This window comes from Euprymna scolopes, chromosome 15 (genome assembly GCF_053919585.1).
Source record: "Euprymna scolopes isolate OS-2025 chromosome 15, ASM5391958v1, whole genome shotgun sequence".
In the NCBI taxonomy this organism is placed as follows: Eukaryota; Metazoa; Mollusca; class Cephalopoda; order Sepiida; family Sepiolidae; genus Euprymna; species Euprymna scolopes.
In genome coordinates this window covers 123,437,962-123,459,177 of record NC_136496.1, presented here as the reverse complement: position 1 = coordinate 123,459,177, position 21,216 = coordinate 123,437,962, and the positions used below count along the sequence as shown (strand labels likewise).

The window sequence follows — 21,216 nt, the reverse complement described above, 5'->3', positions numbered from 1 at the left end:
AATTCTGACTCTTCTCTTCTTCTGATAAAAAGCATTTAGCTTCGAAATGATATGGACTAAACAGGTTTTTAAAGATTTTCCCTTAATTTCTTCTTATTGTTCTGATGATATAATATAGATATATATAACTTTTATTCCTCATCTTTCATTTAATACTATTGTTTGCTCCTCTTAATAGTGTTGAGCTTTTTTTTATCTTGATAAGGTTGCTAAAAATTTACGCTTCGATATCATAATTTTGTATATATATATATATATATATATATATATATATATATATATATATATATATATATATGTGTGTGTGTGTGTGTGTGTGTGTGTGTGCATGCAGATAAAGAGAAGCTGAAAATAGTTCGACAAAAGTGACTTATTGTAAGTCTACTTTGTTTGGACGTGAAACCGATAGTAGCGATATTGTTCTGATCTTCACACACACACACACACACACACACATATATATATATATATGTATATACATATATATATATATGTATATACATACATACATACTATTGAAATAATATTTTGACGTGATGGAGAGATGAAAAATAGAAGAAACCAAATTATATGTTTACCAACGTTTGATCTTTATTTCACGACTTCCTCGTAAAACAGCAGTACAATATTTGAATATATAATTTTTGCGTTTGTAATGTGAAAAGCGTGTTATTTGCCTATTTCAGAACTAAAAAAGCCGTTAGCATTCAAAGTGTATATTGCGTTAGGGCATAAAGTGGGTAAGATTTTTAAATGTCACACTGCCGTTAGACATTTGAAAAGATATGAAGCAATTTTTGTTGATTTTGGACTGAATATAGCCGTTATAATCGAAATGTTGAATGTGTACTTGAAATGAAACGAGTGTTTACTGTTTTTATTATTTATTGTTTCATTGTATATATTAATTAGCAGAATGATCAGGCTGTAATGAATGGAATAATAATGCATTAAAGGTATTTTTTTTATTCACTTCTGTATTTTTCTGTAGTTCCCGTTCAGTTTCACCAACGTATTTTGATGTTCAAATCCAACCAGATTTATTGTGATTATTTATGCACTAATGGGGAAGCGGGTTGTCTTCAATTTATTGCTACAAAATCTTCAAAACAAAAATCAGAAAGTGCATATCAACTAAATGGCACGACGTACAGAATCTTTTAAAAAGGAATAAACTACATCTTATCATCCCTATCAACAAATAATAGCGACCAAGACGCGGAAGACTGGGGAAGTAGGAGGTTGTATACGCAAGAATATAAATAGATCATACGCACTTAAATCATTCATATCTCCTAGAAGGGAGAAGAACGTCCAATATGAAAACCACGTCAGTCACCCTTCACTGTCGATTCCCTACTCATTGCCTTTAAAGATCTCCAAAACAAAAACAGATAAAATTCTACCAAATCGGTTACATGAAGAATCTGTTCAACAAAGTTCACAAGAAAAGTCGAAAAAAGTCAAAAGTCTCTTTTCCTCCCAAGTATTATTACCCCCATACGTTTTTTCTTTTTGATTTTAAATCATATAACTAAATACTACTTTAAGTAACCTACACAAGAAGCTACTAAACGTAATTTTAGTGACATTAAAAGACCACGACTTAATGCCATAATCACCTTGATACACTGGTTCTCGTTAGTTCACCAAAGTTAAGCAACGTTGAGCCCGGTCTGTACCAGATAGGTGACAGTTTGGGAGTACTAGGCACTGTAGGTAGGAGGAGATCGACTCATCCCTGCAAGTACTGCTAAGAAGGAAGACGAAGAAGAAGAAGAAGAAGAAAAAGAAGAAAAAAACTAACTCTGTCGTCTCCTCTGACGAAGATTTACATGCGACTGGCGGATCGCTTAAGAATATTATATTCCTATGATGCTACTTTTTTCGGAAGAAGCCAGTCGAACACGCCTAGGACGCATACCTCTGTGCTTTTTCTTAACAGAATCGATATGCTGATATAACGAACAAACCAACCAACCTGTTCCGTCTGAGGTATATGTGCGGCATCGTTTAATGCTCGCAAACCAGTACAAGGCTACGATTGTAGTTCCATCCTTTTTAAACTAGACATATCACGCCACAAGTGCATTCCTTCTCCATACACACACTAGTATTTTCTAGCCGTGCCATTATGTGTCAATTTTCATCCCAAACACGGCATGTTGCGATTTAAAACGTGTGGGCTTTCCATTTGAGATCGTATCTAACAGGGGATTGTATGAAGTTAGACATCAAGAAGTCTATTCCGATTATAGGTAACTTCTGCAGATTATTACAGCCAGAGAAACAGGAAGAAGCGAAGGAATTCCAAAGTCTAGTAGTCAGAGGGAATAAGCTATCATAGAAGGCTTTTCAGTACCGAGAGACCTCAATAGTAAATGAGGTGAATTTTGCTACTTGTCTGGTAGGTCGGGAGTATGTACATCGAGAGGGCGCAAGTGATGTGTGTTCATCAGAGCACATTTCTTAGAGTACTTGTAAAACATGCACAGTGATGTGAAATTGCGGTGATGGGACAGAGGTTGGAGCTTGATAGATAGTACTGGACTGGACCTATTACATTTGAGACTCTTTCTTGAATCCTGTCTAAGAGTGCGAGATTAGTAGCAAATGCACCAGCCCAGATGTGTCAACAATACTCCATGCATGAGCGAATAGTGGCTTTGTAGAGATATAGAATGCTCTCTGTTGTAAGTAACTTTCTAGCACGTTAGAGGGAGCCAACCTTCTTTGTAGAAGTCCTGGCAATGTTCTCAATGTATTTGTTCCAATTCATGGTGCATGTGAACGTTAGACCGAGGAGTTTGAAAGATGGTTTCTCAATTAGGATGTAATTTGTCGTGGCAGTTGATGATCAAATAAGTATAAGAATAAGCAAAGTTTAAGGTTTTATAATTCCCGCCTTTTGATCTTGCGCCATGCGAATCCATCCGCATAGTGATGGGCTCGGCATGCTCTATTTATATATGGAAAAGAAGATTCGTCTAGTTAAAATATCAAGTATTTCTCGAACTTCATTATAAGCTGCTGGTACTGACCTTCACCGCAGATTTAAAATGAAAGATATACATCTAATATAATGCTAAGGTTGGTAGAAAAACTGCTGGAACATTCTACCACTTCTCCAAAAACCTTACTCCTGATACAACCTTCTACCTATTTTTTTAATGGGAATCGCTCCAGACAAGATATGAATCCACTTGATATAAGGAGCTTAAACAATATTTTAAGGTCAAAAACTCGCCAACGATAAGTTAGATAGAATATATATTGACCTAGAAAGCAGCAATTCTTCACTCTTTGTCTGAAACATCGCTTATTGAACATAAGGACTAAAAGACAAAATAAGGGACACATGAGTTAGGCTGCTTCCGAAAGTAAAAGCAATATCCATATTTCTATAGAAATCGGGTAGTCCTGCTCTGAAGTACTCCTGTCATATCTGGAAAGGTGCCATACAACTCTTTCTTGCCTTAACAAAATGTACAATCGAGTTTCCAATCTACTTAAGGAAACTTCCTCTATTACTTCCTTTTCCTAGTGTAATGCGGGATTTCCATGAACAGAGTTTTACACAGAACGTCCTACCAGTGGAACGCATTATTAGAAATCTGCTTGCCCACAGACTACAACACGGCAATCTTCATATCCAATGCCAACAAATATTTGTCATAGTCTCTATGAGCAATCAAACTTTGTTTATTGTATTTTCAATATTCTCACAATATTCTTCATCATTAAACCGACAATATCCCTATCGCATAAACTCTTCTCCTCAAGTGGATTTTGGCCTTCATAATTGGTTACTCATTAGTGAAAATACCGAGGTAATGTAATTGTTTTTAATATTTGTTTTCGAGTCAATAGGAAACGAAATTACACACGCACACACAGAGACAAGGTTTTATTTTATATAATAGATAGATAGATAGATAGATAGATAGATAGAGAAGATGTATAGGAAGAGAAAGTGTCTTGGAAGTCAATATACGACTTCCATTACGATGGAATGTTAAGGGAATTTTCTCTTCCTAACGTCATACGGGATTTCCATGAACAGAATTTTATACAGAACTTCCTACCGGTGGAACATATTATCAGAAACCTGCATTAAACCGACAATGCCCCTATAACATAAATCCTTATCCTTGAGTTGATGTTGGTCTAAATGAGCGGTTACTCATTAGTAAAAATACAGAGGTCATGTATACTTTAAACAGTTACATTTGCAATTCAATACGTGTGTAAAGTTAAAACGGACTTCAAATATATACTCGTTCTCTGAAGTAATCATAAATTCACACAGAAGTCATAATGAAACGATTGCCTGTTTTTGTACGACTTAATCCAATCGTCTGCTAACCACATTTCACCGCCTTATCTTAAGACACACGCAATAACACCGCGAAAAAAAAAAGAGAAAAGCTGAACACATATTACACACTTTGAAACCAAATTCAATTTGCGGAAACAAAAAATGCGTGGCGAGGAAGTATAAGCATACACTAGATGGCTTCAATTTTATAATGCATGGGAATAACATGCTTGCTGTTGTAGAGATATTTACCGAAGGAAAGATAAACCAGGGAAAAAATCGGAAATATGTCTATTTTGGAGTTTTGACCACACAGAATTTGATTTTTCCTTGGAAAAAAATAATGGTCCTACGAATACAAGATTTCCTGCTGTTTTTATTACCCACTCAGGATATTCCAAATTTAATGGCTGCCCTGATACTGAACACCTAGGCAATGGTATTATTATGTTCATAATAAGTCTGGGTTTAATTTTTAAGTGGATTAATGTTAGGATTAGATTGGGGTTAGTGGATAACTGGGTGGTCTACTATAAACGACTAGAATCTCTCTCTGTATGGATCATATTAATTGAATTAAAATAATTTGAAAGTTAATGTTTTGCTTTTATTATAATTTAGAATGAACCAACTATTTGAATTTAAAAGACAAATTTTTATTAGAATTGTTTTACTCTGATGTCAAATAATTGAGATGTCCTCTCGATATAGAGAGAACTGCAACGGCATTTAAATGAATAATATAAGTATTATGGCGGAGGACGTTAGAAATTGAATAATTTACAAGTTAACGTTTTGCATTTAAATATATTTCAGGGTGCACTATCTATTAGAATTTACAAAACTTTTATAGATTAGTCACTATGGTTTTCTCTTCTTGTCCTTTTAAGTGTTGTGTAGATTGACAAAAATGCAATGGTGTAAATATACACTAGGCGGTTACATGTTTATGCTACATGTTTACGATGCATATGAAAAACAGAGGTAGAAATATTTAATTAAAAAAAGGGGATATAACCCAAGATATGGGAAATATTTTGATCTGTTACTTGAACCACCTGGAATTCGAATTGTCATTTGAAAGAAAGTTAATGTGTCTTTAAACAGGAGGTCTATCTAAGCGCAAGATACTTAAGAAGTATTATCGCTAACTAGATATACGGTCCAATAGACAGTGGATTTTTGATGTCCATAGATTGGAAGCAGATTAGTATTTTCAAGTGGATGCAGGTTAGCTATTATCTCAAGTGTATTTATGGCGTGATCCGATACTATATACATACATATATATATATATATATATATATATATATATATATATATATATATATATATATATATAGCCAGCCAGCTGAGCTTATGTACTTCTCCAAGCAAAATGAACACCTGGAATGCTTAGCTATTAGACTTATATTTTTATTGAGTCGGACTAAGATTTCTCATCTCTAATCAAAAAGAGGGAAACGAGCATCATTGTAATGTCCAAATGAATAAAACATTTAATTCTTATTTCAAATGAGAATTGAGATTTTATTTGAAAAGTAAATTCCTCTGTTGCAACATTTACTGAGACCAAATTGACGTTGCAACTGGACATAAAAGAAATGGGAAATTATTCCACTTTTATGACAACTAAACTTATGTTGGGTTACTCATGATCGCATTATCTTTAATGATCTTCAACAATTTCAAGTTTCGTTTATTAATTCTTCTAGCAAACTTAGCCAATCCTAGGACTTTACGGATTTGGCAAACAATTGATAAAACCTTATGTCCTTAGTAATCTCCCCGCATTCCTAGAGATTTCGTCAAACTCTCGCAAAAACTGACAATTACGAATCCACCATCTTCACTCCTACTTATTCCTGAATCTCTCCAAACATTTCCATTGGCCAGATTTACGCAAACGAAAAGTCAGTCAAACCCCCATAACACTTAATATTGCCTAATCGGATTTTGACGATGTTCTTTTATTGCTTAACCGTAATCATGCAAGTTTTTTTGTCGTCCCGGAGATGATTCGTCAGTTCAATTCGAGCTCTGAAGAATCCTCCGCATGTAGGGCGTTTGTATGATGATTCTGTAACGATATGTTCCGACGTTTTGGATAGCACGTTTCCTTTTGTGTTCTTCAACGCGTGCAGATTCAACCTCTTTGTGGTTTACAGGTTTCAACCTCTTTGTAGTTTACAGGTTTCAACCTCTTTGTAGTTTACAGGTTTCAACCTCTTTGTGGTTTACAGGTTTCAACCTCTTTGTGGTTTACAGGTTTCAACCTCTTTGTGGTTTACAGGTTTCAACCTCTTTGTGGTTTACAGGTTTCAACCTCTTTGTAGTTTACAGGTTTCAACCTCTTTGTAGTTTACAGGTTTCAACCTCTTTGTAGTTTACAGGTTTCAACCTCTTTGTAGTTTACAGGTTTCAACCTCTTTGTAGTTTACAGGTTTCAACCTCTTTGTAGTTTACAGGTTTCAACCTCTTTGTAGTTTACAGGTTTCAACCTCTTTGTAGTTTACAGGTTTCAACCTCTTTGTGGTTTACAGGTTTCAACCTCTTTGTGGTTTACAGGTTTCAACCTCTTTGTGGTTTACAGGTTTCAACCTCTTTGTAGTTTACAGGTTTCAACCTCTTTGTAGTTTACAGGTTTCAACCTCTTTGTGGTTTACAGGTTTCAACCTCTTTGTGGTTTACAGGTTTCAACCTCTTTGTGGTTTACAGGTTTCAACCTCTTTGTGGTTTACAGGTTTCAACCTCTTTGTGGTTTACAGGTTTCAACCTCTTTGTAGTTTACAGGTTTCAACCTCTTTGTAGTTTACAGGTTTCAACCTCTTTGTGGTTTACAGGTTTCAACCTCTTTGTGGTTTACAGGTTTCAACCTCTTTGTAGTTTACAGGTTTCAACCTCTTTGTGGTTTACAGGTTTCAACCTCTTTGTAGTTTACAGGTTTCAACCTCTTTGTGGTTTACAGGTTTCAACCTCTTTGTAGTTTACAGGTTTCAACCTCTTTGTGGTTTACAGGTTTCAACCTCTTTGTAGTTTACAGGTTTCAACCTCTTTGTGGTTTACAGGTTTCAACCTCTTTGTAGTTTACAGGTTTCAACCTCTTTGTAGTTTACAGGTTTCAACCTCTTTGTGGTTTACAGGTTTCAACCTCTTTGTGGTTTACAGGTTTCAACCTCTTTGTAGTTTACAGGTTTCAACCTCTTTGTAGTTTACAGGTTTCAACCTCTTTGTGGTTTACAGGTTTCAACCTCTTTGTGGTTTACAGGTTTCAACCTCTTTGTAGTTTACAGGTTTCAACCTCTTTGTAGTTTACAGGTTTCAACCTCTTTGTAGTTTACAGGTTTCAACCTCTTTGTGGTTTACAGGTTTCAACCTCTTTGTAGTTTACAGGTTTCAACCTCTTTGTAGTTTACAGGTTTCAACCTCTTTGTGGTTTACAAGTTTCAACCTCTTTGTGGTTTACAGGTTTCAACCTCTTTGTGGTTTACAGGTTTCAACCTCTTTGTGGTTTACAGGTTTCAACCTCTTTGTAGTTTACAGGTTTCAACCTCTTTGTAGTTTACAGGTTTCAACCTCTTTGTAGTTTACAGGTTTCAACCTCTTTGTAGTTTACAGGTTTCAACCTCTTTGTAGTTTACAGGTTTCAACCTCTTTGTAGTTTACAGGTTTCAACCTCTTTGTAGTTTACAGGTTTCAACCTCTTTGTAGTTTACAGGTTTCAACCTCTTTGTGGTTTACAGGTTTCAACCTCTTTGTGGTTTACAGGTTTCAACCTCTTTGTGGTTTACAGGTTTCAACCTCTTTGTAGTTTACAGGTTTCAACCTCTTTGTAGTTTACAGGTTTCAACCTCTTTGTGGTTTACAGGTTTCAACCTCTTTGTGGTTTACAGGTTTCAACCTCTTTGTGGTTTACAGGTTTCAACCTCTTTGTGGTTTACAGGTTTCAACCTCTTTGTGGTTTACAGGTTTCAACCTCTTTGTGGTTTACAGGTTTCAACCTCTTTGTAGTTTACAGGTTTCAACCTCTTTGTGGTTTACAGGTTTCAACCTCTTTGTAGTTTACAGGTTTCAACCTCTTTGTGGTTTACAGGTTTCAACCTCTTTGTAGTTTACAGGTTTCAACCTCTTTGTGGTTTACAGGTTTCAACCTCTTTGTAGTTTACAGGTTTCAACCTCTTTGTGGTTTACAGGTTTCAACCTCTTTGTAGTTTACAGGTTTCAACCTCTTTGTAGTTTACAGGTTTCAACCTCTTTGTGGTTTACAGGTTTCAACCTCTTTGTGGTTTACAGGTTTCAACCTCTTTGTAGTTTACAGGTTTCAACCTCTTTGTAGTTTACAGGTTTCAACCTCTTTGTGGTTTACAGGTTTCAACCTCTTTGTGGTTTACAGGTTTCAACCTCTTTGTAGTTTACAGGTTTCAACCTCTTTGTAGTTTACAGGTTTCAACCTCTTTGTAGTTTACAGGTTTCAACCTCTTTGTGGTTTACAGGTTTCAACCTCTTTGTGGTTTACAGGTTTCAACCTCTTTGTGGTTTACAGGTTTCAACCTCTTTGTGGTTTACAGGTTTCAACCTCTTTGTGGTTTACAGGTTTCAACCTTTTTGTGGTTTACAGGTTTCAACCTCTTTGTGGTTTACAGTTTTCAACCTCTTTGTAGTTTACAGGTTTCAACCTCTTTGTAGTTTACAGGTTTCAACCTCTTTGTGGTTTACAGGTTTCAACCTCTTAGTGGTTTACAGGTTTCAACCTCTTTGTGGTTTACAGGTTTCAACCTCTTTGTGGTTTACAGGTTTCAACCTCTTTGTGGTTTACAGGTTTCAACCTCTTTGTGGTTTACAGGTTTCAACCTCTTTGTGGTTTACAGGTTTCAACCTCTTTGTGGTTTACAGGTTTCAACCTCTTTGTGGTTTACAGTTTTCAACCTCTTTGTAGTTTACAGGTTTCAACCTCTTTGTAGTTTACAGGTTTCAACCTCTTTGTGGTTTACAGGTTTCAACCTCTTAGTGGTTTACAGGTTTCAACCTCTTTGTAGTTTACAGGTTTCAACCTCTTTGTAGTTTACAGGTTTCAACCTCTTTGTAGTTTACAGGTTTCAACCTCTTTGTGGTTTACAGGTTTCAACCTCTTTGTGGTTTACAGGTTTCAACCTTTTTGTGGTTTACAGGTTTCAACCTCTTTGTGGTTTACAGGTTTCAACCTTTTTGTGGTTTACAGGTTTCAACCTCTTTGTAGTTTACAGGTTTCAACCTCTTTGTGGTTTACAGGTTTCAACCTCTTTGTGGTTTACAGGTTTCAACCTCTTTGTGGTTTACAGGTTTCAACCTCTTTGTGGTTTACAGGTTTCAACCTTTTTGTGGTTTACAGGTTTCAACCTCTTTGTGGTTTACAGGTTTCAACCTCTTTGTAGTTTACAGGTTTCCCCACGAGTCGAACTATAAAAAGAACTAATAGAGATCTACTAGCTGTCCTTAAATTCTTTTCGATGTACTTTTGACGTTTTTCCTCTTAGAGTTTTAAATCTGATATGTGGCAACGAACCTGGGACTGTTGCAGCATATTTTATACTGACGGAAGACTTGGCCACGCTAAATACTCTGTGTCTGGTGTCTTATCTTGCCAATTTATTTTCATCAATCTACGAGGTCAGGTCATGTGGCAATGGTGTAGTTTCTTTACGTGTCTGGCATATACGGTCCAAGTTTCGTAGGCACATATAAGGATGGCAAGAATCACAGCTCGGTATACGAAAAGTTTGGTCAGCACCTGGATTGGTATGCACTAACACAAAGTATATTTTGAATAGTTCGGATTGTAAACTGCATATTTAAAAAAACCTATACGTCAACTCACTTTTTTTTTCTCAGATAAGGCAAAAAAAAAAAAAAAAAAAAAAATGGCGTTCACATAAAGTAGTTAAACGCATTTATGTAATCATGATGACAGTTGTCATTTTATTTCGGTTCAGATTGAGCCAATACACGAGATTGTTAATTTGTGAGAACATTAAAGGATCTGTATGAACAAAAATATATTAAACTAGCGGAGGTGGGGGGCGGGGTCCGGCTTTGCCTGGTCGTAAAATACGCTTAAATATGATATTATCAAATAGGTACTATGCCTTGTTTAGGATGAAAGTATAATATATATATATATATACATACATATATATATATATATATATATATATATATATATATGTGTGTGTGTGTGTGTGTGTGTGTGTGTGTGTGTGTGTGTGTGTGTGTGCGCGCACGCGCGTATATATATATATATATATTATTAATGATTTAAGGGCAAACAGTTACATATGGTCGCTACAAATAGCCATCTGTTTCAGTCAATGAGACCTCCTCAGGCGGCCCGGAACCCCTCGTCGCCACAAAGAAAATGGAAGAAATGAAAGAAATTGAAAAGAAAAAGAGAAGAAAAGAAAAAGAAGAAAAAATGAAGCTCTTCAAAAGAAAAAAAACATAAAAAGTTCATAAAAAGTTGCGAGCTCTCTAAAAAAAAGGGGATAAAAATGGAGAGACTGGATTTCAACCTATTTGAAGATTATTAAAAAATAGATTACCAACTGGATATAAGTCTGAAATGATTAAAGTGGGTCATGATTTTACTGGAACAGTAGACTGTATAGGAGAGTGAGTATGTGGGGTTTCTGTTAATATACTGTTTTTCGTGTCAGGAAAAGAATATATATATATATATACCATATATATATATATATATATATATATATATATATATATATATATATTTATATATATATATATATATATGGTATAGCTGGAAATGTCTTTTCAATTAAAATATTTCTCTCTGATAGATTCAAAAGAGTAGTGGTTGATGGGCAGAAGTCAGAAGCTCATAGTATTAATGCTGGAGTCCTTTCGGGGTCCATCCCGGATCCAACTCTCTTCCTGATCTATATTAATGATCTTCCAAATCACATCCTTAGAGCACTCGTAGACATTTTTGATGACGACACTATAATCTATGGCAGCACATCAAAGGCCGTAAACGACCAAGTTCTCTCTGATTCTCTCTCCTCTGATCTTGAGCATGTGGAACAATAGGGGAAAAGTGACTGGTTACTTTCAATACATCTAAAACCAAGCTTCTATCTTTATATCATCAACGTTCGTAACCCTGTCTGGCATCAATTGAAATGGACGACTCTCGTCTTGGGGAGGCTCCGTGTTTTGACAAGCTTCTGGGCTTGATCTTTACTCCTGATCTAAAAAAGTATACGTACACCAAATCTGTTGCCAAGCTCGCCGGAAAAATGATGAGATCCTTCTATCGATCCAGTAGATATCTATCTACTGATGCAATTTTCTACCTATATAAGACCCACGTACGTCCAAGGATGGAGTACTGCTGTCACATCTGGGCAGGAGCTGGTAGGAAGATCTTATCCTGCCTTGACAGAGTTCAGAATAGACTTCGTAGTCTAGTGGGGGATGCTCTTTTCTCTTCCCTGCAACCTCTTTCTCACAGAAGAGACGTTGCGAGCCTGTCTGTTTTATCGTTATTTTTATGGCAAGTGCTCGTCTGAGTTCCAATCTATGCCCCCTTCGCCAAACATTCATGAGAAACACGCGTTTGGCTGTAAACGCTATCAATAATTTCCTCCACTCGTTATCTGTGCCTAAACCTAAACGTAGATTCCATGAACAAAGCTTCTTTCTAAGAACTGTACACCTGTGGAACTCTTTTCCGTTTATCTGCTTTCCACTTAACTACAATTTGATTGTTTTCAAGTCCAATGTAAACAAGTTCTTGATGAGCCGTTACCCTTAAGTAAGCCAATTTACCAAATTTCCACTTCTAACAATTACTATGATATTGTCCTTTTGACCACTGTACACTCTTTAACCCTTATCCTCGAGTGGTCTCTGGGCCTTGATAAGTGGTGATTCCTTTGTAATATATATATATATATATATATATATATATATATATATTCATCTATAGTTATTTATATATATATAGATTAATAGTAAGTAGGAACACCGGCGAAACATGATTTGTTTCTCGTCATTTTTCACGAAGTGTGTAAACTAGTTCAAGTTGTATAGATAATTTACGCTTCTCTCCATGCCACAAGGTCAATGTTTAATGTGGGTGACTCGAAAGGTCAGGTTCAAATGAACACTTCAAGCTTCTCGTTACTCCAGCAACTTTGGAGACGTCACCATCATTTGAAATTGAGCCTAACCCTTCGCTTTTGATTTAATGGGAAAATGTTTCTCCCTGAAACTGGGTGGTCCGATATGAATTTCACTTGAAACTCGAACGACGAACAAGAAAGCCGATGACACTCAGCCAAAGTAGACTTCTGTTTTAAGTACATATAAAACTTAAATAAACTTTTTTTTACTCTATTGATGAAAACAAAACTACGTTCCTTTAACAATTATGAGAAGGCGAGTAGTGAGTGGGTTTTTGGGTTTACTTTCGGCAGCCGTATAACTTTCGCTTCTCTTATTCTATCCTTTAGTCCTTACATTCCCTGAGCGATCTTTCTGACAAAGACAAAACAATTCCTGTTTTCTGGATCAAAATCTATTCCGTCTAACACATATTGTTGACAAGAATAACATGGTGGGGTGCGTCACGACCGGCTTATTACAAAACATAACGTCCTAAGGCTCCCTATCGGAATTATTAAGGAGTCACTAACGGGATGCCCTGTGATTGGATGAAAAAAACAACCAATCACAGACCCCCCTTTTTAGATTCCCCCCAACCCCTCGAGAGCGGTTATTTTATTATTTGTTTACTAAGCTTGAACCCCTGTTCCATCGCCGCAATGTTATATTATTGTGCTTGATTTTAAAGTACTTTAACGAAATACGTTCCGACGAAGGCCTGGGGAATAAGTGGCCGAAACATCGTGAAATAACAACTAAAAGATGCGGATAAGTCAGCAAATATGAAATAAAGTCAATAAATGATAATGTTTGGTATTGCATTTATTTTTTGCGTCCTCGATTAGTGAAGGAGAAATATTTCGAGACTGAAAGAATTGAAAAAATGTTCCCCCTCATTCAAAAGTGACTATTTGGTGAGGAACTGGACCCCCACAAATAAAAACCGACCCTGTGTTAACTTCACCGTTGTTTAGAGTCATTTAATAGGGTCTAATTGGCTAGAAGCACAGTGTAGTATCTGTTCTGGTATGAGAGTTCATATTTTATATCCGCAATCATTGCAACACATCTTTCGAGACTGCTGGAATTGTATATTACTTGTTTTGATCGGACTATTGTATTCATTTTGAGGTTTAATTGTGCAACGTTTCGGTCGCTGTAGCCCCCAACCTTCATCAATTATGTTGGTTGTTGTTTTGGAAAAGAGAGGAGAAAAGTTACTTGCTCCGTATATATTTTCGTATTCTTGGAGTTGGTCTCTGTTTTTTTTTTTAACTTTTCTCCTTTCTTTTCCAAGACATCAACCAACATGCACCGACCGAAAAATTGTCCAAATAGTACTCAAGATGAGAACAATAATCCGATCAAAGCAAGTAATATAAGCAATCAACCCTCAAAAATTAAAACCTGATGGAATTGTAATTTTTACCTTATTCCAAACTTTTTATGGTAACTGGATATTATTCGCATAAAAAACATCTTTGTGTTTAACTTTGTCCTCTTGGGGAGACGAACAAATAGGGGCAATAGAAAAGGGGCATTTTTACTATACACAACAGACCGAAAAAGTGATAAAAAAAAACTAAATACACAACAAGTAAATGTTACCAAAGGCAAGATAATTTACTCTCCTATCTACCTGAATAAATTTTTGGTATTTTGACTTATTTTAAAGCGTTTAATGAGTGCCATGTAGGTTAGAACGAAAACAAGATTGCTGAGACCCGATAATCATTTAAAACATGAAAATTAAGCAGAATACTGATAGAAACACATCTAATAACCGTCAACATAGCATGTATTGGTTAGATTTTTCTCAGTATTTTCTATTTTCGAGTTTTGAACGATTATCAAAACTTAAGCGTTCGGCCCCAATTGCGTTTCAAACCTTAATAAACGCTTAAAATAAGTTAAAACACCAAAAACTGACCCAAGTAGGTAGAAGAGAAACTTATCTTGCCTTTGATAATATTTAGTTGTTATATATTTATTTTTGACTATTTATTCAGTTTGCTGTCTATAGTAGTGTTGGGACGATTGATCGGAATCGGGTAAATCGGAATTTTGCAGGTATCGGTATCAGAATCGGAAAAAGGTTCCTATTTCCGATGCCAAAAATGATTCATTTGGTTTCCTTTTTTCTTTAATTTTGTTTAAAGCAAAATCTTCCACTTGCTAGCAGTAAAATTAGAATAATTATTGATTTCAAACTACTAGTAAAATTAAAATATATAAATCATCGCCCACAAGTGTATATTTACGCATGAGAAAACATCTGTATATTTAACATGTGTTGTTGGTTAAACAAATTTTTATTTATTTATTTGCGGTAATCAGGACAAATAACCATTTTATAGCTAAATATTCAGATATTTATAAAGAATCGGAATAGAAATCGGTAATTATATCGGAATCGGGAAAAATATTGGAATCGTCCCGTCACTAATCTATAGTAAAAGTGCCTTAGAAAAGTTAACAATTTCTGCTCTCAAATTAGACTGCAGCGAAAAAAGATTATCCGGCTAAATATTTTTCACCGCCCCGTCTACGTAAATTGGATGGGTGTTGTGAAAGTTCCATGCGAAAATCCGACGTGAATTCGTATTTATTGTTGTTATTTTTCCTGTTTGTGAAGAGAAAACTTGAAAGTTCCAAGAGCCTCCGTCGCTGGGCGCTATCGGGTGACGTCAATTACTGACGCGCGGGAAACAAGTTGGTTAATGTCGACTGGAGCCGTTGTGGGCCGCGGCTGCATCGAGCGAGGAGACAAATAATGGTGGTAATGTTACCCCGGTCATGTGATAGGCAAAAAAGTATCTTCCGCATCAACAAGTTGGAGACTTCTTCTGTCACGTACAAATAATGCTAATACTATTGATAAACAACCGACACCTGACTTGTGTCTGTTTTTGTCTTTGTATTTGTTATCTAAAATATGGATATCGTAAAAACGAAATTAAATTTAATGAAACACTATTTTCGTATCGAAATCGAATCGGGAGAGAGAAAGAGACAGATAGAGATAAAGAGTGCGACACACACACAAACCCACACAGATATATATATATATATATATATATATATATATATATATATATATATATATATATATATAGAGAGAGAGAGAGAGAGGGGGGAGGGGGAGAGTCATCCACATAGGGCACTGTTTCGCTGTTTCACAGCTGATCAGTGCGGCTAGACAAGCAACTGCCTCAAGCCAGGATCGAAAGCCGACAGCCCATATATATATATATATATATATATATATATATATATATATATATATATTGAGAGAGAGAGAGAGAGAGTGAGTGAGAGAGAAAGAGAGAGAGAGAGAAAGTGAGAGAGAAGAATAGAAAGTTTGATAAATAGATAGAGAGATATAGAGAGCTACACACACATGTATACATATATAGGTTGATAGAGAGAGAGAGGGATAGATAGATAGATAGATAAAGATAGATAGATAGAGAGAGAGAGAGAGAGAGAGGAAGAGAGAGAGAGAAAGTAGTTAGATTTTTTTTTACTCACATCCACACTTAATAAGGCACATCGCCACTCAGACGAAGGGGGCTACTATTTGGAAACATGCCTAGGAAAGATTAAAAAAATCTTGGTTTACGTTACATTTAAACTTCTGCATATCAGTACAGTCAGGGAAGCAGGTAGCAGGAAGGGAATTCCATAGTCTAGTTGCTTGAGGGACGAAACTATTAGAGTAGAAAACTTTCTGCATTTGGGACCTCAACAGTGAAGGGGTGGGATTTTGTTGCTAAGCCGGTTTATCGGGGATAGATAGATATATGAGGAGAGAGAGAGAGAGATAGATAGAGAGAGAAGGGGAGGAAAGAGAAAAGAGATGATAAACTAAACTCGAAAGTTTTCAGATTTAAGTATGGTTTCTAAATAAATTGCACCCCCCTCCCCTTCCCACAAATGCAAAGTTAGACAGAATTTCAGCTTTTAATAAGAGGAATAAATGAAATCCAACTCCCCAGAAAGGAGGATTCTGATTCGGAACCAAAATAAAATTACTTCAGTCTAGAGGAATTTCTCCTTCACTGAGCGATGTCCCAAACAAAGATAAAGTGTAGTATCAGAACAGATACAACATCTTGCTCCCAGCCAAAAGAATCGTTTTGTTTGTTCGGTCCCATGAAGTCAATCTCGCAGGCAATTCCTCCAAATTCGGTAGTGGATTTAGATTGTTGCCGGTTTAATGTCAACGAGTTATACCGATCTAGGCAAACCGTGCAGTCATCCAGGGTGCCTTTTTCCATTTTGTGAAGAAGGGTGGGGGTAATATTCGTCATGTTACACCGACGTTGGGTCACATCCACTCTTCGCGAGAAGAGAAAAGTGAATAAAATATTACCTTACGCATCAACAAGTTGGAAACTTGCTTCGCTTCAACATACTTAACACATATACAACCAGTGCACGTGATGCGAACTGGCAAAGGGTAGTGTCTGTTCTCATGTTTTTCTGTACTCGGTCAGTGCACAAGTTGCACAACAGAAGTCTTTCTAGACCGAAGCAATTTTAATGTCTCAATCCAAAGTGCTAGATTTCTCCCATATTAAGACCCAACTTCTGGCTAACTCTGCCCTCGTGGAAAGGCAAGTAAAAAGAGGCAACGACCGAATAATTATGTACCCCAATAAGTTCTCTCTCCCCCCCTCTCTCTCTGTACACACACACACACACACACACACACACACACATATATATATATATAAAAACAGACATATACATACATATATATACATACATATATATATACATACACACACACATATATATATGCATACACACACATATATATATGTGTGTGTGTGTTATTTTGCTCCTTTTCTACCTCCCCTCTCCACTGAGTCTATTTCTTTCTGTCTCTTTCCTCCTCTCTCTTTCTTTGTTTGTCTCTCTTTGTCTTTCTTTCTATTTTCTCTCTAACTCTGTCCCTTTCTCGCATAAACTCTTTTTCTCTCTCTTTTCTTTACATTTCTTCATCTAAAGATAGCGTGAAAGCACTTAACTTGAATTAAACACTTACTTATTGAATAAGACAATGGGGGGAGGGTGTTAAACGGATAATATGTGGGATTGGGCGATACAAAGAGAAAAAAGAACAGAAAAAGAAGGTAAAATAGGGGATATTAGATCACAGGCAGAAAAAACTTTTGCAAAGCGAAAAATAAATAAATAAAAAACGCCAGCTTAGGAATCAAGGAAAGGAGGGATTAAAAAGGAAGCGAGAGAAAGTAGCCTTAGAGGGAGTAATAATGATGATGATGATGATGATGATGAAGAAGAAGAAGAAGAAGAAGAAGAAGAAGAAGAAGAAGGAGAAAAGCAAAGTACTGTTTGTCTGGCCTTCGGACCAAGATCACAGTGTAGTATATGTTGCTTCATCTTTTTTTGCTCTCGGTCAGTGGAGGAGAAATCCTTCCTTACCAAGACAGTTTTTATTCTTGTTCTTATGCAAAGTGCCCATTTTTGAGGGAGCTGGAGTTTCTCTACATTAAAAATCGACCTTGTTTCTAACTCTGCCCCGTGGGGAGCCAAGTAAATAGGGGGAAAAGTACGCTATGAACTAGTAAAAAAAAAAATACAGAGACGCGAAAGACATAATTTATAGGTCAACAGAGGCAAAGCCATCTTCCTCAGTGTCTACTCCAACAACAACAAAAACAAAAACAGCAACAACACAAACAACAACAACAACAACAACAACAACAACAGGACATACGCGCGGCGCGCACCTTCTCTTTTTCCCTCGTTTTGTCGGCGGTGTCAGCAAGCATTAATTTACTACGCCAACCCATTGGTTGTGTTGAAAAAGAAAGCCCCACAACACAGAATAATAATGACGTCCGACCTACCACCTCTTCGCCGTTTCTTACACCATCAGCAAACGCGCGCAAACACACTTTAACACGCACTACCGCATATGCAGACAGATACACACACCTACACTCCTGGCGTATGCAGATACGTTCGCGTACATATACCACACATCCCTTTATCTTCTCCCATGTGTGTGTGTGTGTGTGTGTGTGTGTGTGTGTGTGTGTGTGTGTGTGTGTGTGTGTGTGTTTGTGTGTGTGTGTGTGTGTTTGTGTTTTTGTGTGTGTGTGTTGCGTTCAGGGAAACCCTTCCTACTATTCTAAGCCGACTACAGAAGTGAAGTGCGTGTGTACGGCATATGCGTCACTCAGTTGCGTGCTTCTTGCGTATGTGTGTCAGAATATTAGAGTAGAGTATTCTGTTGCGAATGGGATTGTAGAAAAAAAGACGGAACTGAAAAGAGAAAGAACTGTCAAGGAATGTGTGTGTCTGTGTGTGCGTGTCTAAGTCTGAAACAGAGAGGAGGGGGAGTTAATGAGAGAAAGAATAGAAACATTAACAAAGAGAGCAAAGAGAGAAAAAGAGATAGAAAAAAGTATATATATATATATATATATATATATATATACATTATATATATATATATATATATATATATATATATATATATATATATATGAACAGAGAAAGAGAGAGAGAGAGAGAGGGTGGGGAGAGAAAAGGAACTTAAAGTAATAAAAGAAACGTCAAGTGTGTGTGTGTCTGTGTCTGTGTGTGCGAGGAAGAGAGAGAGAGAAACACATACGCACACAACCACATATATATGAGAAATATATCTATCTATCTATCTATCTATCTATCTATCTATCTATCTATCTATAGAGAGAGAGAGGGGGGAGGAGGGAGAAAGTAAGAGAGAGGGGGGTGTAAGACGGAACTGGAAAGAAAAAGCACAAACTGTCAAGGAATGTGTGTGTCTGTGTGTGTGCGTGTGTTTGAGTATGTGCGCGCCTGTTAGGGAGCAAAGGAGAAGAGAGAGAGAGAGAGAGAGAGAGAGAGAGAGAGAGAGAGAGAGAGAGAGAGAGAGAGAGAGAGAGGAAGACAAACAAAGAGAAGGGAAGACAATATTACGAAAAGAGAAAAAGCTTTAATAAATGTAAGAGAAAAATAAAGAGAGACTGTTGTGTGAAAGGGATAGGAGAGAGGGAGAAGACATGACTGAAAATAAATTGAAGAATCGGTGAATGAATGCGTGTATGCGTGCGTGACAGAGAGAGAGTAATGGAGGGCGAGAGAGAGAGAGGGGGTGGGAGTGGGGGAGGAGAGATAGACACAGATGTAATACGGAAAAGAAAGAAAAAATACATTAATAAAACGGGTGTTTACTGAATAAAGTGATGAAAACACAGAGAGAGAGAGAGAGAGAGAGAGAGAGAGAGAGAGAGAGAGAGAGAGAATTATCACACGAAGAGAGATTAACTTAGCCTTATAAGCTATGCGTTTCGTTACGTAGAGAAGGCGGGGCTTCCATTATGAGCGAGCTTTGCTGCCGCTTTCTGATTGGCTGCGCGTATTTACTTTACTTGCAGAGATCCTTTTTAAAAAGCTTTAGTGAAAAAGAGTACAAACTGGGGGATACATCCAGCGTCTCAAACAGTCATGCTGAAGTAGTGTGCGTGTACACACAAACATACGCACGGACAGCCCAGGAATACAGCCCTCAATATAGACATATAGAAATACAAACTTTCTTACATACGGTCGCTAAGCCAGAACTTAAAAAAAAAAACAACTAAAAAACACTAGAGAAGCAAATAGACACGGATTTTTATTCATAGTGTCTTTAAAACCGCCAAAAATACATCATTAAAAAAAGCGATGTTCGTTTTTGGCTAAATTGACAGAGAAGATTAAGAATTGCCAATCTATCGAAGAATCCATACTTTAAGTTTGAGAAATAGAAGAATTACGAGAAAGAACGAAACAAATATAATTACTTTATTTACGAAAAACAAAAAAATAAAATAAAATAAACTATTTGTTAACTTTTTTCTTAATGGATGTACTACATTCGCGGATTTTTTTTAACAGCACGGAGGATATGGTAACTGAGTTATAGCCTACAGAATGCCATCCGAGTAACGTAATCTCACACACACAAAAAAAGATCTAGGATATAAAACCCCTTCTTTTCTGTCCTGAAAAGAGGCAACAAGGAGACAAAAAAAAAAAAAAAAAAAAAAAAAAAGGAAACCTACTGGAAGTAATTATTATTACTTTTTTTTTCGTTATTGTTATTAATTCGTCTTTTGAAACCCGGACGCTGTCCTATACTTCCGATGCCTTGTCTTGAAAGTCGACACCGTGAAATGGACGACTATTTTACCCCGGAGGGTCTGACGGCCCAGCTGAATGCAGGCCACGAATTGCCCTTGCTGGATTGCCGAAGTCAGTGCGAGTTCGCCCGTCGACATATTATCGGAGCGATCAATATATCCATGCCTGCCCTCCTGCAGAAGCGCCTCAAGACCGGTACCCTTAACGTACTTGGTATCATACACAACAAAGACGCCAAAAAACGGTTCAAAAGGTATTGGAAAACTCATAAAGTGGTTCTTTATGATGACTGCTCGACGGACTTAAACGAGAATCCATCCAGCTTTCTAAATTTGTTGCTGGAGAAACTTCGACAAGAGGGCTGTTCAGCATGCTATTTATTAGGTACGTATTTTTGTGTAAATAGAAATCCAACGTTTATATATTAACTCATGTATAGAACCTTCTGTCAAAAATTGTCTAAAACGTTTTTTTTTCTCTCACACTCAATAAGGTATACAATGCCACTGAAACGTAACAAAAGTGACAAAGTCAGATTTTATTTTATTTACTTT

General features: G+C 36.6%; 1 protein-coding gene across 1 annotated transcript in view; it reads left to right on the top strand.

Annotated features, from left to right (window-relative positions):
• Positions 1–19,695: 19,695 nt before the first annotated feature.
• Positions 19,696–21,216, top strand: part of LOC145294104 (dual specificity protein phosphatase 6-like) — a 43,619-nt gene continuing 42,098 nt past the window's right edge. Inside the window, exon 1 of the mRNA XM_080141177.1 lies at positions 19,696–21,046. Within this exon, the coding sequence (XP_079997303.1) occupies positions 20,665–21,046 (382 nt within the window). The 5' untranslated portion in view covers positions 19,696–20,664. The remainder of the gene's footprint in view (positions 21,047–21,216) is intronic.